The sequence below is a fragment of the Macaca nemestrina genome, chromosome X, assembly GCF_043159975.1.
Source record: "Macaca nemestrina isolate mMacNem1 chromosome X, mMacNem.hap1, whole genome shotgun sequence".
Classification (NCBI taxonomy): Eukaryota; Metazoa; Chordata; class Mammalia; order Primates; family Cercopithecidae; genus Macaca; species Macaca nemestrina.
The window spans coordinates 91,396,496-91,416,829 of NC_092145.1; the positions used below are offsets into that span (position 1 = coordinate 91,396,496).

General features: G+C 37.8%; 1 protein-coding gene across 9 annotated transcripts in view; it reads left to right on the top strand.

Moving 5' to 3' along the window:
• LOC139360590 (endogenous retrovirus group K member 113 Env polyprotein-like) overlaps positions 1 to 7,526 on the top strand; it is a 150,091-nt gene extending 142,565 nt beyond the window's left edge. For 8 of the 9 annotated variants that reach the window (XM_071088350.1, XM_071088348.1, XM_071088347.1 and 5 more), the window contains one exon: positions 220 to 7,521. In XM_071088350.1, the coding sequence (XP_070944451.1) occupies positions 457 to 1,719 (1,263 nt within the window). In that variant the 5' untranslated portion in view covers positions 220 to 456 and the 3' untranslated portion in view covers positions 1,720 to 7,521. Of the gene's footprint in view, positions 1 to 219 lie in introns of all 9 variants that reach the window. The other variant, XR_011618080.1, reaches the window with a different exon arrangement.
• The last annotated feature ends 12,808 nt before the right edge of the window (positions 7,527 to 20,334 follow it).

Consider the following 20,334-nt stretch of genomic DNA (forward strand, 5'->3'; position numbering starts at 1 on the left):
ACAATTCCCCAAAACATCAAATTCTGAAAGCCCTTTTTACTTTAAATTTTCTCAACCATTGGCGCCAATTACAGCAGTCTGCAGCGGTGAAACATTTTCAACAACCTTTAGAAAAGACGCAAAACAGTAATCTGTGGGTGTATTATCCTTCATTACAAGGGAAATATTTAAAAGGAAAAGTTTTACAATGGGGCCGAGGCTATGCTCTTGTCCGTACAGGTGCCCGAGACGAGTGGTTTCCATCTCGATGGTTGAAACAGTGCCATGGCGAAGAGGAGCCAATCCGAAGAGTTCCTGAAGGAATTCCAGGAGCTAAATCTGAGCGCTCAGAGAACATTCACCTTCGGAACTCGACGTGTGGAGCCCCTGACATGGGACAACTGAAAAAGTTAAGAAGCTGAAGGGGTTGTTCAACAAGCTGGGCAGCCCAAAACCCCACTGACTTTATTCCTGGCTATGCTGGCCGTAGTAAATTGTCAGGTAACGGCTGGAGAATTTACATACTGGGCTTATATTCCTTTTCCAACCTTATATCAAAGTGTGGCCTGGGGAGACAGAGAAGTCCCAGTATTTACTAATGATACTGCTTGGATGCCATTGCCTTTTTTAAACCAGGATCCTGAATTAAACACTGGCACAGTAAATAGTTCATATCAATTTGGGGTTGAAGGGTTACCTATATGTCTTGGGGGTAGTCCACATTGTCTGCATCTTTCTCATGAGGCTTGGGCTGTTCGCTATAACCATAGTCATATCTCTGCCTTTACAATGATTATTGTGGCTCAAAGTTTTAAGTATAATCATACTGCAGTACTTAATGAAACTCTGCCAAGTACATTATCTTTATGCCCCATGCCCGATGTGTCCGGAGGTGTTTCCCAACTAGAGTGGACTAGATGTAGAGGTGGTGGGCCACGATTGTTGTTAGAAGTAAAAGGGAAGAGTCATAAATACCTTGTTGCAGATTGGAGTGTACATGGAGATTTTCAGACTAAATTCAGCCATGTCAACCTGCGTTGGCATAAAGGTAATCACAGCATCGCTGCAGATGGCAATGAAACTATTATTTGGCATGATGGTGGTTTATCACCCCCTATGCCGCATTTGGCTAATACCTCACAAATACAAAGTCATATTTGGAAGTTGCTAACTGCTGGTAAACCAATGTTCACTTTCACGGGAAACATGTCCTTAAATCTTACTACTAATATTGCTAACCCTTTCCATATATCTTTGCATCAAAATAGTTCTAGATATGTTATTGCATGTGTAAGAAAACCTTATTTGTTGTTAACAGGAATTTTTAAATGGGATAATTATACAGGGGTAGTTAACTGTACAAACAATTGTATATTCTTAAGTTGTATAAATACTACTTGGTGGAATAATAATTGGAATGAGTCTCATTCCGATTTATATATACTAAGAGCCAGAAAAGAAACCTGGCTACCTGTAAACTTAACACGTACTTGGAGTGAATCTGCTGGGGTTACTCAAATTTACAAGGTTATGCAAGATCTTGTCCACCACAGTCAGAGGATGGTTGGAATCCTCATGACCATGGTGATAGGACTTGTAGCGATTGCTTCCACCGCCACTGTTGCTGGACTAGCTCTACCCCAGAGTGTACAAAATGCAGAATTCGTACAAAAATGGCATGAACAATCTCATTTGTTGTGGCAACAACAACGAGACATAGATGCTCATCTGACTGAATGAGTAGATAACTTGGAACAAGTGGTTTCTTGGATAGGAGATCAGCTAACAGTGTTGAATACTTGAGCTTTGTTGAAATGTGATTGGAATACTACCCAATTTTGTATTATTCCTGTTCCTTTTAACAGCACTGTACATAATTGGACTGAGATAAAGAGGCTTTTAATTGGTCATAATAATCTTTCCCTAGAAATACACGAATTAACACAGAACATTTCTGAAACATTTCACAATCAGTTACCGTTCCTGACTGGTGCAGATTTGATGACTGGTATTGCACGAAGTTTGATGTCTTTGAACCCTATGAGCCCTGTAAAAACTTTGCTGACTTCTGTTTCTAGTAATGTATTGATTGTTGTTCTTGCCTTTGTCGTTTTCACAGTCTGCTGTAGACGGTGCCAAAGGGCGAACACCGAATCCCAGCGAGCCCAACATGTAATGATGGTTTTAAAAGAAATTCAAACTTGTAAATAAGGAAAGGGGAAATGTAGAGGACTACGTGCTCGCAAACGAGACATTCTGATAAGTCCTGCTCTTGCAAACGAAGCAGGGCGTTCCTTCCCTGTAAACAGGAAGGACAAAGGAGCCAGCTGCAAACAGCAGACCCTGGGGGCTTGTTTATGTGTAAACATCTTGAAAATCCAGAAAGGGAAAGGTCAGAAAAACAACAATGTGTCTTGTGACTTGGCAACATTCCACAAACAACTGTATAAAATAAAGCAGAGTGCGCCATTCGAGGTGGCCGCCATGTTTGTCTTGTCTTGTGTTGTCTTGTGTGTTCATTCCTTTGTTTAGGAAACATGCGGACCCCAACACACTAGGCTAGAAAAAAAAGACAGTTATAAAATTTTGCCTAGGCCGGGCGCGGTGCCTCACACCTGTAATCCCAGCACTTTGGGAGGCCAAGGCGGGCAGATCACAAGGTCAGGAGATCGAGACCATCCTGGCAAACACGGTGAAACCCCATTTCTACTAAAAATACAAAAAAAAAAAATTAGCCAGGCGTGGTGGCGGGCACCTGTAGTCCCAGCTACTGGAGAGGCTGAGGCAGGAGAATGGGGTGACCCTGGGAGGGGGAGGTTGCAGTGAGCCGAGATCGCGTCACTGCACTCCAGCCTGGGTGACAAAGCCAGACTCCGTCTCTCAAAATAAAAATAAAAATAAAATTTTGACTGATACTGGCCCCAGTGATGACGTTTTTTTCTTTTTTTTTTTTTAGCTTCTTTTGCACTTACGGTTAGCAAGAAGACACACATTTTAGCACCTACTTGTTATTTTCTATGTTTCTCTTTTGTCTTTAACTTACTTGATAATAGAGTTCCTTTGCATTCTCACACAGCAATTATTATAATACTTACATATTGTATGCACTCAATAAATATTTGTGTCTAATTGTTTAAAACCTATCAATGAGCTCCCATCACTGTCAGAATAAATTCCGAATTCTAAAATTCTAGCCAAGGCCTTTCATTATCTGATTAAGAGGTACTTATCTAGTCTTACTTCTCAAAACAATCCTTAACTACTTCAATTCCTGGAAATCCCCATGGTCTTACCACATTTGGTCTTAGGGATCTTGAAACATGGTGCTCTTTCTGCCTGAACGATTTTCCTTCATTTCCCATTTACTCACAGGTTAGATGTCATTTCTTAAGGTAAGCCTTTTCTTATCCATTGGAATATGATAAATGTCCCTTTCATGTGTTTGCATAGCACTGTATACTCACATTTGTATTGTAATTGCCTATTGACTTATGTCAATCACTGAATACATGAAAGCCTCTTAAAGGCAAAGACTAAATATTCCCATTGCAGATGGCATATCAGAGTTTATGTTCAAAAAAATTATATCTTTTTTGTAATTAAAAATTTATGAAAATAATTACATCATTGTATGGTGGAGTCTGCGATCAAGCCTTCCTGTTCCCACAAAGAGCAACAATTTGTTGTGAATAAAACTAAATGAAAGAGCTTAGGGGTCCACTTAGGAGCCTCTGAAATACGGTGAAGAAAACACACACACACACACACACACACAGAAAAAGAACCACACAAAAAGTATAAAAAGAATCATTTTACCTGCATTAACCCATTCCTCAAGCTGGCACTTCTCAGCATGGAGTGGGACCTCTCTGGCATGCCTGCCCACCTTGCACGGAAAATAAGAGGAGGATATACAACCAGCTTCCTCAGGCTTTTGGAATGTTGCCCAAATGACCAGCTTTAGTTTCACTCTACACAGATCAGTGGGAGAACTGGTATGGCTGAGACACCTGGAGATGGCAGAGAAAAAGAAGGGGACAGGCTCAATCAGTATCAGCCATGTGAATAGTCTCAGAGCAAACCCTAGTGGTCTGCTCAGCACAGGATTCTAGCAGACATCTCCACTGAGGACCTCAACAACCCTCCTGGTGGATGTGTAGCCCCTGCAGAACTACTCCATTGCCCAGAACTACTGCATGTTCTTGATTACTAACATCATTGACTTGCTCTACAGAGGAGCCTAGTGGCTTTCACCACTGAAGAAAACTGCCAACAAGAAAGCAGAAAACCCTCTGTAGTTTTTGCCACCAAAGGCCCTGCAGTATTTTTTTCTTCACAATCTCCATGTACCTTAGACACTCCCTATTCCTGGAGTCACCCAGAGTCACAGCTGCTGCTGCTGCAGACACCTGGGCCCAGGGACTCATCAAGCAACACTGACAGTCACCAGATACCTGACCAGATGATGTTCTCTCGCTCTCTCTCTCTCTCTTTCTTTCTCTTCCCTCTTCTCCCCTCTGTAGAACCACCTGAGCTGCTCTCACAATAGTTAACCCAACTAGGTGACTCACTACAGCATCCATTGGCATTTTCCAGGAGACTAAACCATGACTTCCTTTGTGGAGTCACCCCAGCTGCTGCCTCTGCAGGTGCTTTGTCCCAGAGACCCAGTGCAGCTACTGTGCTTGTGCCCACAAATAGTCCCAGGACCCCTGCTGAAGGCTCTAGCCCCACCATTTTGCACACCCAAGACTGGCCACTGAAGCTGGGCTGTTGCACACTGCCAGCCCAGCCCCACAGTTGGGCTTGAACAAGCACCTTGCCATGCCTCTTGTCTCCTGCCTCCAAAATACTGCCTACACACACAGCTGGCTCCTGCAGCTGCACATTTGCGCACACTTACAGCTTATTCCTGAAGCTGCCCATGCATACACAGATGACTTCATCTTACTGCTGAACCTCAGATGGCCGTACAATCATTCATGTGTAAACTGACAGCAAGCACTGCCACATGTGCACTCTTACTCAGCCTCAACTCATACCTCTGAACCCAGCCCTCACCACTAGGTGGCCTGTGCTGGAACACTCATGATTACAACTAACTTCTGCCCTGAAACACATCATTGGCTACAGCCTTCATGATTGCCAGCCCTAGAGCCTGGTTATTGGGCAGAGAGCCACAGATGAGTTTACTGACACCCCTCACAGACACTGAAGATCTCCCACAGGTCTTGCCAACAAGGATCATTCAAGTGACAATACTAAGGTCTGATATAAGTATAGCTAATCCTGTTATAAGATGTTTTACATCACCTTTGTGGTAGCTACAAAGCAAAAATGTATATTAGACATACAAAAGAAAAAGATAAAGGAATTAAAGCATAATATTACAGAAAACCATCAAATCACAAAGGAAGACATTAAGAGAGGAAATAGGAAACAGAGGATCTACAAAACAGCCAGAAAAGAATAGAATGGCAGCAGTAAGTTCTTACTATCAATAATTACCTTGAATATAAATAAATTTTCCCATGGCCTGAATGGATTAAACAATAAAACGCTCAATTATATGTTGCTTACAAGAGGTTTAAGGGCACACACAGACTGCAAGTTAAGTGATGAAAAAATCCATGGACTTTGAAACCAAAGAGAGTAGTGATAGCTACTTATATCAGACAAAATATGCTTTAAGTAAAAAACTGTAAAAATGTAAAAAGGTCAATATAAATAAGTCAATCAAGGTGATGTAACAACTTTTAATATAGATGCAACCGATTTCACAGCACATAAATATGTAAAGCAAATATTAGTAGATCTGAAGGGAGAGAGAAATTGCAACGCAATAATCGTAGGATAGTTGAATACCACACTTGTAACAATAGGTAGATTACTGAAACACAAAACGAAAAAGGAGCCACTGTACTTGAACTGTTTTAGACCAAATGGACTTAGCAGTCATGTACAGAATGTTGACAAAATTTTACATCTTTTCATAATAAGACTTCTCAACAAATTAGGTACAGAATGAATGTAACTCAACACAATAAAAGCCATATATGACAACCCACAGCTAACATCATACCCAATAATGAAAAGTTGAGGTTTTCTTAAAATCAGAAACAGGACAAGGAAGTCTAATCAGCACTTCTACAGTACTTCTATTTACAATAGTACTTGAAGTACTAGCCAGAGCAGTTAGGCAAAATAAATGAATAAAAGGCATCAAAATTGGTAAGGACAAAGGTAAATTTTCCTTGTTTGCTGATGACATGATTATATAGAGAGAAAATCCTAAAGGCTCCATCAAAAATCTATTGGAAATAATAAACAGATTGAGTAAATTTACAGGATACAAAATCAGCATGCAAAATCTGTAGCTTTTTTTTTATTTTTTGAGCCTGGAGTCTCACTCTGTTGCCAGGCTGGAATGCAGTGGCAAGATCTCAGCTCACTGCAACCTCCACCTCCCAGGTTCAAGGGATTCTACTGCCTTAGCCTCCCGAGTAGCTGGGACTATAGGCACGCACCACCACACCCAGCTAATTTTTGTATTTTTAGTAGAGATGGGGTTTCACCATGTTAGCCAAGATGGTCTCGATCTCTTGACCTCATGAACTGCCTGCATCTGCCTCCCAAAGTGCTCAGATTACAGGTGTGAGCCACCACACCTGACCTGTAGCATTTTCGTACAGTGATGATTAAGAATCTGAAAAGGAAGTTAAGAATACAATTCTAAGCCAGGTGCGGTGGCTCACACCTGTAATTCCAGCACTTTGGCAGGCCAAGGTGGGCCGGTCATCTGAGGTCAGGAGCTCAAGACCAGCCTAGTCATCATGGAGAAACCCCGTCTCTACCAAAAATACAAAATTAGCGGGCATGGTGGTGCATGCCTGTAATCCCAGCTACTCCAGAGGCAGAGGTTGTGGTGAGCCAAGATCACACCATTGAACTCCAGCCTGGGCAACAAGAGCGAAACTCCATCTCAAGGGGGGAAAAAAAAAGAATACAATACCATTTACATTAACATAAAAATAAAATAATTAGGAATAAATTTTACAAAAGCTGTGAAATATTTGTATACTCAAAACTATAAAACACTGATGAATAAAATTGGAGAAGGAAATCTATATAAAATGAGAATGACATGAGACATTTTCAAACAAACAAAACCAAGAAAGAGCCACTAGAGGTGCCCTACAAGAAATGCTAAACAGAATTCTTCAGGTTCTAATTAAAAGATGCTAGACAGTAACTAAAATATATATGAGGATATAGCTTTTGTAAAGGCAAATACTTGGGCAAATGTGCATGTACAAACACATATATAACATATACATTATATTCATAATCTCTCTCTATATAGGATATATAACTAATATCCATTTATCTATGTAGTATTGTAATTTTGGGTTGGACCCCACTTTTTTGGTATAAATTTAAAAGAAACATGCAGAAAATTAATTATTAATGCATTGATAGGTACACTATAAATAAGGATGTAATTTGTTGACATCTAAAACATAAACCAGGAAGAGTAAGGAACTGTAAAAGAGAAGAGTTTTTGTATATAATTAGTTTATATTAATTTAAGAGGATTGTTATAACATTAAGATATTATATGTAATCCCTATGACAAACATAAATATATACACAGAATATTTATTAAAAAATTAAAAAGGAATCGAAAGACATCACTACAAAATTTTATTAACACAAAAGAAGGCTGCAATAGAAAATTAAGCAAAAAGCATAAGACATACAAGAAACAAATAGCAAATTAACACTTCTTTAAATGTCAAATGATTCAACTCTCCAATAAAAATTTAAACTCATGACACTTTTGAGAGAATTAATTCTGGAATAACAAGTTTCAATAAAAAAAGAAATTTATGAAATGTCAGAATAATTCAAAATGATATTTAAAAGCTCAGTGAGATACAAGAGAAGACGTATTAACAATACAAAAAATTGAAAATCAATTCAGGATATGAATGCAAAATTCAACAAAGGGATAAATATTATAAATTTAAAAATAAGTAAACAGAAACCCTGGAATTAAAGAATTCAGTAAATGCAAAATATACATTTGATGGCTTCAAAATTAGACTAAATCAACCAGAAGAATGAATTATAGAACCTGAAGACAGATCTTTTGAAATTACACGCACACACACAAAAAAACAAATAAAAATAATTTTAAAAAAGCATATTTGACATATGGAGTACCATCAAGTAATCAAATATTCAAATTTTGAGTGTTCCACAGGTGAAGAGAAAGGCAAAGGCATAGAAAGTCTGTTTAACAAAATAATACCTCAAAACTTCTTAAGTCTAGAAAGAGATTTATACATCCATATATAGGAAGCTCAGAGATCCCCAAATAGATATACCTCAAAAAGTTTTTTTCCAAGTCACATTATAGTCAAACTGTCAAAAGTCAAAGATAGAGATTTCTAAAAACAGCAACATAAATGCATCTACTCACATATAAAGGAATCCTCATCAGATACACTGTAAATTTTTCAGGAAAAAACCCATGCAGGTCAAGAGCAAATGAGATGGCATATTTAAAGTGCTGAAAGAAAAAGAAAAAATAAAATCTTCTAGTCAAGAATAGTCGGCTCATAAACCTTCACAAATTCAGAAGAAATAAATTACTTCCAAGACAAGCCAAAATTAAGGGAATTCATTACCACTACACTGGCCCTACATGAAATGCTTAATGAAATCCCACACCTGGCAGCAACAGGGTATCTATCATCATGAAAACACACTGAAGTATAAAACACACTGGTAGAGCACATGCAAATAAAGAAGAGGAAGGACTCAAATGTTAGCACTTACCAAAAACTACCAAACCAAAATCATAAACAACAAGAGAGAAACTAAGAGAAAAAGACATTCAAAAGAACAAAACAATTAACAAAATGACAAGAATAAGTCCTCCTATATCAATAATAACCTTGAATTTAAATTGATTTAATTTTAGTTAAAAGATATATATTGGCTGAATATATATATATATATCCCAACTATATGATACTTATAGGAAAGGCACTTCACCTGTAAAAACACATATAGACTGAAAGTACAGGAATTGAAAAATAAATTCCACACAAATGGAAGCCAAAAGGGTGCAGTAGTAGCTATCTTCATGTTAAATAAAGCAGACTTTAAGTCAAAATAGTAAAAAGAGACAAAGAAAGTCTTTATACAATTTTGCAAGAGTATATAACAATTATATATATATATATATATGTACCTAACATTAGAGCAGCAAGATACATAAAGCAGATATTACTATATCTAAGCAGAGATAGAGACTCAAATAGTAGTCAGAGACTTCACCACCCCACTCTCAGCATTAGACATATTAGACAGAAAATTAACAAAATGCTTTGCATTCAAAGTACACTTTAGGCCAAGTAGACCTAACCTACATTTAGAGAATATTTTATTCAATGGCAGCACCTGTTGCTGTTTATTTTGACACATGGAACATTCTCCAAGATAGAACATATATTAGGCCAAAAAACATGTCTCAACAAATTTTTAAATTCAGTCATAAAAGGTATCTTTACAGATGACAATGAATTAAAACTAGAAATCAATTACAACAAGAACTTTGGAAATTAAACACTATACTCCTGAATGACTATTGGGTCAACGAACAAACTAAGAGAGAAATCAAAAAGATGTTTGAAACAAATAACAATGCAAATACAACATACCAAACCTAAGGGATACAGAAAAACCAGTGCTAAGAGAAAAGCTTATAGCAAGAAATGCCTACTTCATAAAAATTGAATAATTTCAAATAATTTAATCATGTAACTCAAGGAGCTAGAAAAGAAAGAACAGACCCAACCCCAAATTAGTAGAAGGAAAGAAAAAATCAGAGCAGACTAATTGAAGGTAGAAACTAAAAATACAATATAAAGATTCAATGAAATGAATAGCTGCTTTTTTGGAAAAAAAAATAATAAATCAAATTGACAAATCACTACCTACACCAACCAAGAAAGAGAAAATCCCCAAATAAAACCAGAAATCACAATTGATGTCACAACATATGAAATATCATCAGTGTAAACAAAAATAAAATTCTAAACTCCCCCTCCCAACCATCTAAATGGTCTTCGTCCTTGGCTAGGGCACTCTACCATGAAACACTGGTTCAGGCCATGACAGGAAGTGGGGGTCAGACCTGCCTCATTATACCTCTCCATCATTAATATCAACACAGATCTTAAGTCTGATAAGTAACATTTACAATCTATTCTCTCTGAAGCCTGCTAGCTGGAGGCTTTATCTGCAGGCTAAAATTTTGGTCTCTACAATATCTTATTGCAATCCAGACTTTCCTTTCTATTGATAATTCTTTCAACCAATGGCTAATTAGAAAAAGTTTAAATCCACCTATAACATGGAAGTCCCCACTTTTAGTTGTCCTGCCTTTCTGGACCTAACCAATAAATACATACCAATAAATACATTCTTAAATGTATTTGATTAAAGTTTCATGTCTCCCTAAAATGTATAAAATCAAGCTGCACCCCAACTGCCTTAGGCACACGTTCTCAGGATCTCCTAAAGACTATATCATGGGCCATTTAAAACAGAATAAATCTGTTTAAATGTTTTACAGAATTTGGCTCTTTTCGTCAGCACTGGAGACTGTTATGAACAACTACGTAATAACAAACAGAAAAACAGAAAATGTGTAAATTCCTGGAGAGATACAATCCACAAGACTGAATGAGGAAAAAATAGAAAATGTGAACAGACACATGGTGAGTCACAAGTTTGAATCAGTATTAGAAAGACTTTCAACAAAGAAAAGCCCTGGACTGTATGGCTTTGATGCCAAATTCTACCACACTCATAAAAAATAAATGGTCAGGCATGGTGACTCATGCCTGTAATACTAACACTTTGAGAGGCTGAGGCGAGTGGATGACTTGAGGTCAGGAGTTCGAGATCAGCCTGGCCAACGTGTCGAAACCCAGTCTCTACTAAAAAAAAAAGAAAAGAAAAGAAAAGAAAAAAAGTACAAAAATTAGCCAGGCGTGGTGGTGGGCACCTGCAATCCCAGCTACTCAGGACGCTCACTTGAGCCCGGGAGGCAGAGGTTGCAGTGGGCCGAGATCATGCCACTGCACTCCAGCCTGGGTGACAAGAGCACAAGAGGGAGACTCCATCAAAAAAAAAAAAAAAAAAAAAAAAACTAACACCAATTTCACCAATTTTCCTCAAATTATTAAAAAATGTTAAATATTGGCCAGGCTCAGTGGCTCACAACTGTAATCCCAGCATTTTGGGAGGCCAAGGCAGGCGGTTCATGAGGTCAGGAGATCGAGACCATCCTGGCTAACATGGTGAAACCCCATCTCTACTAAAAATACAGAAAATTAGCTGGGCATGGTGGCAGACACCTGTAGTCCCAGCTATTCAGGAGGCTGAGGCAGGAGAATGGCATAAACCAGGGAGTCAGAGTTTGCAGTGAGCAGAGATCACGCCACTGCACTCCAGCCTGGGGACAGAGTGAGACTGTCTCAAAAAAAAAAAAAAAAAGTTAAATATTAGCAGTTTCTCCATAACTGATTCTATGAAGCCAGAATTACTTTTATACTAAAACTAGATATAAACAAAAAAAAAGTATAGGCCAATACCTCTGATAAATATAGAAAAAAAATCCTCAACAAAATACAAGCAAAGGGAATTCAACAGCACATTAGAAAGATAACACATCATGATCAAATAAAATTTATTTCAGGTGGGCAAGGATGGTTTATGATACAAATTAATAAATGGTAAATTACCTCAACAGAATGAATGACAAATAACATTTAATCATCTCAATAGGTACAAAAAATATTTGAATGAATTAACCATCCCTTCATGATAAAAATTCCCAACAAACTCGGTATAGAAGGCCCACTTTACCAATTCTATTCAACACAGTACTACAATTATACCCAAGCAGTCAGGCAAGAGAAATAAAAGCCTTCCCAATTGTAAAAGATGAGGTTAAACTGTCCCTCTCTGTAGATGACAAAATGTTATATTTAGAAAAACCTAAAGACTTCATAAAAAACACTTTGATCTGATTAATAAATTTAGTAAAGTTTCAGAATAAAAATCATCATATAAAAAACAGTAGTGTTTTTATACACCAATAATGAACTAGCTATAAAAAGGAAATCAAGAAGATGATACCATTTTCAATAGCTACAAAATACATACTGTAAAATAAAAAGCATCCAAGACCAGTCTCAATCAATTTAGACAATTATTTTGCCAAGGTTAAGGACATGCTTATAACACAGCCTCAGGAAAATATGTGCCCAAGGTGGTCAAGCTACAGCTTGGTTTTATACATTTTATGGAGACATAAGACATCAATCAATACATAAAGATATACATTGGTTTGGTCCCCAAATGTGGAACTACTCAAAGTTGGGGTTTCCAAGTCATAGGTGGATTCAAAGATTTTCTGATTGGCAATAGGTTGAAAGAGTTTATCTAAAGACATAGAATCAGTAGAAGGTAATGTCTTGGTTAAGATAAGAAGTGGTGGAGTCCAAAGAGCTCATTATGCAAATGAAGCCTCCAGGTAGCAGGCTTCAGAGACAATAGATTGTAAATATTTCTTGTCAGACTTACAGAGTCTGTTATGGTGGTCTTAAGATCTCTGTTTTAATGTTAATGCTGGTCAGCTGTGCCTAAATTCAAAAAGGGAGGAAAGTATAAGGCATGTCTGACCACCCATTGCCATTATGGCTAGTGTTTCAGGTTTACCTGAGAAAGACTTTGGCTTAGAGAAGGGGTCCATTCAGTTGGATGGGGAGCTTTGAATAATTTTTTTGTTTGTTTATAGTACTCGGGAATAAATTTATTCAAGGAGGTAAAATGCCTCTACAGCAAAAACTATGGAACAGTGATTTAAAAAATGAAAGAGAACACAAACAATTAGAAAGCCATCCCATCCTCATGGATCAGAATAAGTCATATTGTTAAATAGCCATATTTCTTAAAGCAGTCTTCAGATTCAATGCAATTCTCATCAAAATACCAATGACGTTTGTCACAGAAAAAAATTTTTTAATTTATTTTTAAATTTTTAAATGTATATGTAATAAAAAAAGAGCTAGAATAGCCAAAGCAATCTTGAGCAAAAGGAGCAAAGCTGAAGACGTCACACTGCCTGACTTCAAATATATGACAAGGCTATTTCTATGGTTTGGATATTTGATCCATCCATATATCAGGTTGAAAATTAATCCCAAATGTTGGAGATGGTGCCTAATTGAAGGTGTTTGGATAATGAGGGTATATGCCTCATGAAGGATTTGGTTTTATACTCACAGTAATGAGAATGTTCTTGCTTTATTAAGAGTTCTCCCAAGAATTGTTTGTTAAAAAGAGCATGGCACCTCCCCCCACTCTCTCTTTCCTTCTTTCTCATCATTTGATCTCCACACACTGGCTCTTTTTTGCTTTCCACCTCGAGTGGAAGCGGCCTGAGGCTCTTAACTGAAGCAAATGCTGACTCAATGTTTAGTGTGTAACCCACAGAACTCTGCTAAATAAACCTATTTGCTTTAGAAACTATCCAGCCTCAGATACTCCTTTATAGCAGCACAACCTAAAACAGTTATAATACTTAAACATCATGGTATTGGTATCAAAACAGACACACTGACCAGTGGATCAGAATAGATGACCCAGAAATGCATCTATGTATATACAGCCAACTGACTTTTGAAGAAGGTGCCAAGAACCAAAACTAAGGAAAGAACACCCTTTTCAATAAACTGTACTGAAGAAACTGGATGTCCATATGCAGAAGAATGAAACTAGACCCTGTCATGCGTGTCCGTGTGAAGAGACTACCAAACAGGCTTTGTGTGAGCAACATGGCTGTTTATTTCACCTAGGTGCAGGCGGGCTGAGTCCAAAAAGAAAGTCAGTGAAGGGAGATAAGGGTGGGGCCGTTTTATAGGATTTGGGTAGGTGAAGGAAAATTACAGTCAAAGGGGGTTTGTTGTTCTCTGGCGGGCAGGAGTGAGGGTCACAAGGTGCTCAGTGGGGGAACTTTTTTTGAGCCAGGATGAGCCAGGAAAAGGAATTTCACAAGATAATATCATCACTTAAGGCAAGGACCGGCCATTTTCACTTCTTTTGTGGTGGAATGTCATCAGTTAAGGCAAGGCAGGGCATTTGCACTTCTTTTGTGATTCTTCAGTTACTTCAGGGCATCTGGGTGTATGCGTGCAAGTCACCGGGGATGCGATGGCTTGGCTTGGGCTCAGAGGCCTGACAGACCCCATCTGTCATTATGTTAAAAAAAACTATTCAAAATGCATTAAAGACTTAAACATAAAACTTAAGATTATAAAACTACTAAAAAGAACATAGGGAAAACACACTAGAACATGAATCCACACAAAGATTTTATAGCTTAGACTGCAAAAGCACCAGCAACAAAACATACAAATAGAAAATTTAACTAAACTGAAAAACTTTGTACAACTAATAAAACAAGAGAGTTAACAGATAACCCGATAAGTGGAAGAAAATGTTTGCAATTTATTTATCTGACAAGGGACTAATATCCAGAATACACAAGGAACTTAAACAACTCAACAGCAAGAAATCAAATAAACTCATTAGAAAGTGGCCAAAAAAATAAATAGACATTTCTCAAAAGAAGATATGCAAATATCTGTCAGATACTGGAAAAATGCTCAACATCACTAATCAACAGAAAAATGCATAGCAAAACCAGAATGAGATATCATCTTATCCCAATTATAATGGCTACTATAAAAATAAAAATAACAGATGCTGCGAGGCCAGGCACAGTGGCTCATGCCTGTAATCCCAGCACTTTGGGAGGCTGAGGCGGGTGAATCACAAGGTCAGGAGATCACGACAATCCTGGCTAGAATGGCGAAACCCGGTCTCTACTAAAAATGCAAAAAAAAAAAAAAAAAAAAAAATTAGCCAGGCATGGTGGTGGGTGCCTGTAGTCCCGGTTACTCGGGAGGCTGAGGCAGAAGAATGGCGTGAACCTGGGAGGCGGAGCTTGCAGTGAGCCAAGATCGCACCACTGCACTCCAGCCTGGGTGATAGAGCGAGACTCCGTCTCAAAAATAAAAATAAAATAAAATAACAGACGCTGCTAAAGATGCAGAGAAAGGGGAATTCTTTTTTTTTTTTTTTTTTTTTTTTTTGATGGAGTCTCACTCTGTCACCCAGGCTAGAATGCAGTGGCTCAATCTCGGCTCACTGCAACCTCCGCCTCCTGGGTTCAAGTGATTCTGCTGCCTCAGCCTCCTGAGTAGCTGGTACCACAGGTGCACGCCACAAAGCCTGGTTAATATTTTGTATTTTTAGTAGAGATGGGATTTCACTGTGTTAGCCAGGATGGTCTGGATCTCTTGACCTCATGATCCACCCACCTCAGTCTCCCAAAGCGCTGGGATTACAGGCTTGAGCCACTGCGCCGGACCCAAGAAAGGGGAATCCTTATGCACTGTTGGTAGGTAAGTAAATTAGTACAGCCAATATGGTAAAGAGTTTGAATGTTTCTCAAACAAGTAAAAATTGAGCTACCATATGATCTAGCAATCCTACTAGTAGGTAGTTTTCCAAAGGAAAATAAATCAGTATATCAAGAGATATTATCACTTCTATGATTATTGTAGCACTATTTACAACAACAAAGATAAGAAATCAATCTGTGTCCATTCACAGATAAATGGATAAAGAAAATATACTACATATACACTATGGAATACTATTTGTGCATAACAAAGAATACAATTCTGTCATTTGCAGCAACATGGATTGAATTGGAAGTCATTGTGTGAAGTGAAATAAGCCAGGCAGAGGAAAAAAAAAAAAATCACACGTACTCACTCGTATGTAGGAGCTACAAAAGTTGACCTCATGGAGTTAGAGGAAATGATTATTACCAGAGGCTGGGATTGCTGTGTTTGAGGGGGATATGTAAAGAGTTTGGTTAATGGGTAAATAGAGTTGGATAGATGGAATAAATCTTAATGTTCGATAGCAGATTAGCACAACTATAATTGTTATGCCTAGACCGTTTATTCCCCGAAGAAGACCACCAGAGTCCAGAGTCAAAGCTAAGCAGCAAGGATCTTTATTACAGGTTCGAACCTGGAACTCTCCTTCGCTCGTGAAACGAGACGGGCAGGAGAGCTCCCCCACTCAGCTCCGAACAATGTTATATAGTCTAAGAAAAGTGGGCATAGAGTTATTATACAAATCAGATATATGATTGGCTAGTGTTTGAACAAGGCGATTTGGCTAACTATGATTGGTTCCTGCCATTTCTGATATTTTGGTTCAAACTTTGAGGCGGGAGAGCAGGTTTATGGCAGCAAGAGTTTATCTTACTTAAACACGTCTTGTGACCTTGCCTCAGAACTTACAAAATCTCTGGTATGTGCAAAACAAAATCTCTGGTACGTGCAGAAAACCAGGTACTCACAGAACTTACAAAATCTCTGGTATGTGCAAAGATTAGAGAGCAGAACAAGGGTGTAGCGGGTGGGGGGCGGGTACACATCTATCTTTGTGTCCTTTCATAATTAACAGCAACGTATTGTATCTCTTAAAATAGTTGTAAGAAAAAAACTTGAAATGTTTCCAAAACATATAAATGATAAACAGTTGAGGTGAAATAATATTCTAAATACCCTGACTTGATCATTGCTCACTTTATGTGTGAGCCAGAATATTACATGTGTCCCATAAATATGTACAAATATATAACAATTAAATATTTAAAAGTTTCAGAGATTATAAATGGGCTTTTAAAAACACTTGATCTAGCTGTCTGTTGTCTACATGAGACTCACTTTAGTACTAAGGGCATACATAGGTTAAAAGTGAAAGAATGAACAAGAATATTTCATGCAAATAGTTACCTAAGGAGAGCAGGATTGGTTACACTAATGTCAGACCAAATAGAAACTTAGTCAGCATATGTTATAGGACACTAATAAGGGCATTATATATTGGTGGTAAAACAATTAGACATATACATGCACAAAACATCAAAGCTCCAAAAATATATGAAGCAAAAAGAGACAGAATCAAAGGACAAAGTAGAGAGCTCTACAACAGTAGTAAGACTCTCCAACATCTCACTTGCAATAATGGATAGAAAAACCTGAAAGAAGAACCATGAGAAAATGCAGGACTTAAATAACATTATGAACCAATTAAACCTAAAGAACATACAGAAAATGCTTCACTTTACTACAGAAAACGTATTTTTCTCAAGTGCACATAAAACATTCTTCAGGATAAATTATGTTAGGTCACATGAAAAGTCTTAATATATTTTAAAATATTGAAATAATGCAAATTATCTTTCCTGATGACAATGTAATGAAACTAGAAATCAATAGCAGAAGAAAAAGTGGAAAAGTCACAACTATGAGGGTATCAAGCAATACACTTTGAAACTAGCAATGTGCCAAAGAAGAAATTTCAAGGGAAATTTTAAAATACCTTGAAATGGATAAAATTAAAAAGACACCACAAATATAAGATAAAGAGGCAAAAGTGTTAATGAAAGAGGAGAAAGGAAGAGACCAGTTAGGAAGGCAGTTAGGGTGGGTCTTTGGTTGAATTCTTTCAAACAAAAGAACAGCCTGCAGGCACAGATGAGATAACTTGCACAGGGAGTCTTGTCTAAGACATGTCCACAGCTGCACAGATAAGAAAGGCTACACAGGTGACTTGGTCAGACATGCCCACAATGGAAAATTTTGTCCCCTAACACATACTCAGTAATGGGAAAAAAGCAGTATGGAGTAACTCAAGCTAAGGGCCTGCATATGCACTAGGAGGATGGGGTGGAGCTACCAGAAATTTGCACCTTATGCAAATGAGATGCCCAACCCTCATTGGTTTCTTATAAAAGTCTTTGCATTCAACTGTAAGAATGACAACCCTCTTCTGGGTCCTCTCTGCAGCAGAGAGCTTTTTTCTTTAGCTTATTAAACTTTTGCTCCAACCTTACACTTTGTGTCCACAATCCTTAACTCTCTTGGTCCTGAGACAAAAAACTTCAGGTGATATCTCAGAACAAGAGACTGCTACATTGTGGTGCATTGGTGAAACTGTATCAGAAGAAAATTTTTAGCTGTGAACACATTTAAAAAGAAAAAAGATCTCCAATCTATAACCCAAATGTACATGTTAAGCAAATAAGAAATAAAACAAACTAAATTGAAAGCTAGTAGGATGGAAATAATAAATACTAAAGCAGAGGAAATTAAAATCAAGAATGAGAAAGCAATAAAGAAAAATCAATGAGCCGGGCGCGGTGGCTCAAGCCTGTAATCCCAGCACTTTGGGAGGCCGAGACGGGCGGATCACGAGGTCAGGAGATCGAGACCATCCTGTTTAACACGGTGAAACCCCGTCTCTACTAAAAAATACAAAAAACTAGCCGGCCGAGGTGGCGGACGCCTGTAGTCCCAGCTACTCGGGAGGTGGAGGCAGGAGAATGGCGTGAACCCGGGAGGCGGAGCTTGCAGTGAGCTGAGATCCGGCCACTGCACTCCAGCCTGGGTGACAGCGCGAGACTCCATCTCAAAAAAAAAAAAAAAAGAAAAAAGAAAAAAAAAAGAAAAATCAATGAAACCAAAAGTTCATTCTTCCAAAAGATAACAAAATTGACAGATCTTTAGCTAGATTAAGAAAATGTGGAGAGGAATAAAAGTACTAGACTCATAGATGAAGGGGGAGACTTTATAACCAATTTTACAGGAATATAAAGGATTATAAGGTATCACTATGAAGAATTGTCCAGCAATAAACTGGATAATCTAAATGAAATGGACAAATTCCTAGAAGCACACAAATTATGTTAGCTAACTTAGAAAAAATCGGAAATCTTAATAGACCTATAACCAATAGAGATTGAATTATTTATTTAAAACTCCACCAAGGGGCCAGGTGCAGTGGCTCATGCCTGTAATCCCAGCACTTTGGGAGGCCGAGGTGGACAGATCACGAGGTCATGAGATCGAGACCATCCTGTCTAACGCAGTGAAACCCCGTCTCTATTAAAAATACAGAAAAAGTAGCTGGGCGTGGTGGCGGATGCCTGTAGTCCCAACTATTCAGGAGGCTGAGACAGGAGAATGGCATGAACCCGGGAGCCGGAAATTGCAGTGAGCTGAGATTGTGCCACTGCATTCCAGCCTGGGCGACAGAGCGAGACTCTGTCTCAAAAAAAAAAAAAAAAAGTTCCACCAAGGAAAATTCTTGAAGCAGATGTCTTTACTGGTCAATTCTATTTGATGTTTAAAGAAATAACATCAATCTTTCTCAAACTCTTTCAACAATGTGAAGAGAAGGGAACATTTTCTAACTCATTCTAGGAAGCCAGGATTGCTCTCACAACAAAGTAAGATAAAAATACTACAAGATAAAAAAAACTCCAGACTAATAGTCCTTATAAATGTTGATACAGAAATCCTCAACAAAATACTAACAAACCTATTTCAGCAGCATACAGAAAATACATGCAGCATGATTAATTGGGATTTATTTCTGGGATGCAAAAATTGTTAAACAATAAAAAATTACTCAAGGCAATACCACATGGATAGTGTTAAGAGAAAAGAAACACGTGATTACCTCAATCAGTGTAGAAAAACATTTGGCAAAATTCAAAACCATTTCATGATAAAAGCACTCAACAAACTAAGAATAGAAGAAAACTACCTCAAATAATAAAATTCAAATAGGAAAACCCCACAGCTAACATTATACTTAATGGTAAAATAAAAAAAAGTTTCTTCTTTAAGATCAGAAATAAGACAAGGATGCTTGCTTTTGCCACTTCTAACAAAGCTTTGAAAATTCTAGTAAGAGCAATTAGACATAACAAATCATCTTATATATAAAAAAAGAGGTAACATGATCTCTTTTAATGAATAACAAATCTTATTTTTAGAATACTCTAAAGGTTGTGAACACACATAATATCTGTCAGAATTCATTTACCAAATCAGCAGAGTTGCAGGCTATAAAATCATTAAACAAATGTCAGTGGAATTTCTTTACATTAACAATAAAGAATCCAAAAAAAAGGCTACCAGAGCAATTCCATTCTCAACTGGAAAAGAAAAAAAAAAAACTTACATAGGAATTGATATGGTTTACATATGGTTTCCCCTCACCAAAAATTATTCTGGATTTCGATCTCCAATATGGCAGTGTTGGGAAGTGAGACCTAGTGAGAGAAGTTGGGGTCATGGGGGCAGGTTCCACATGAATAGATCAATATCCTTCTGT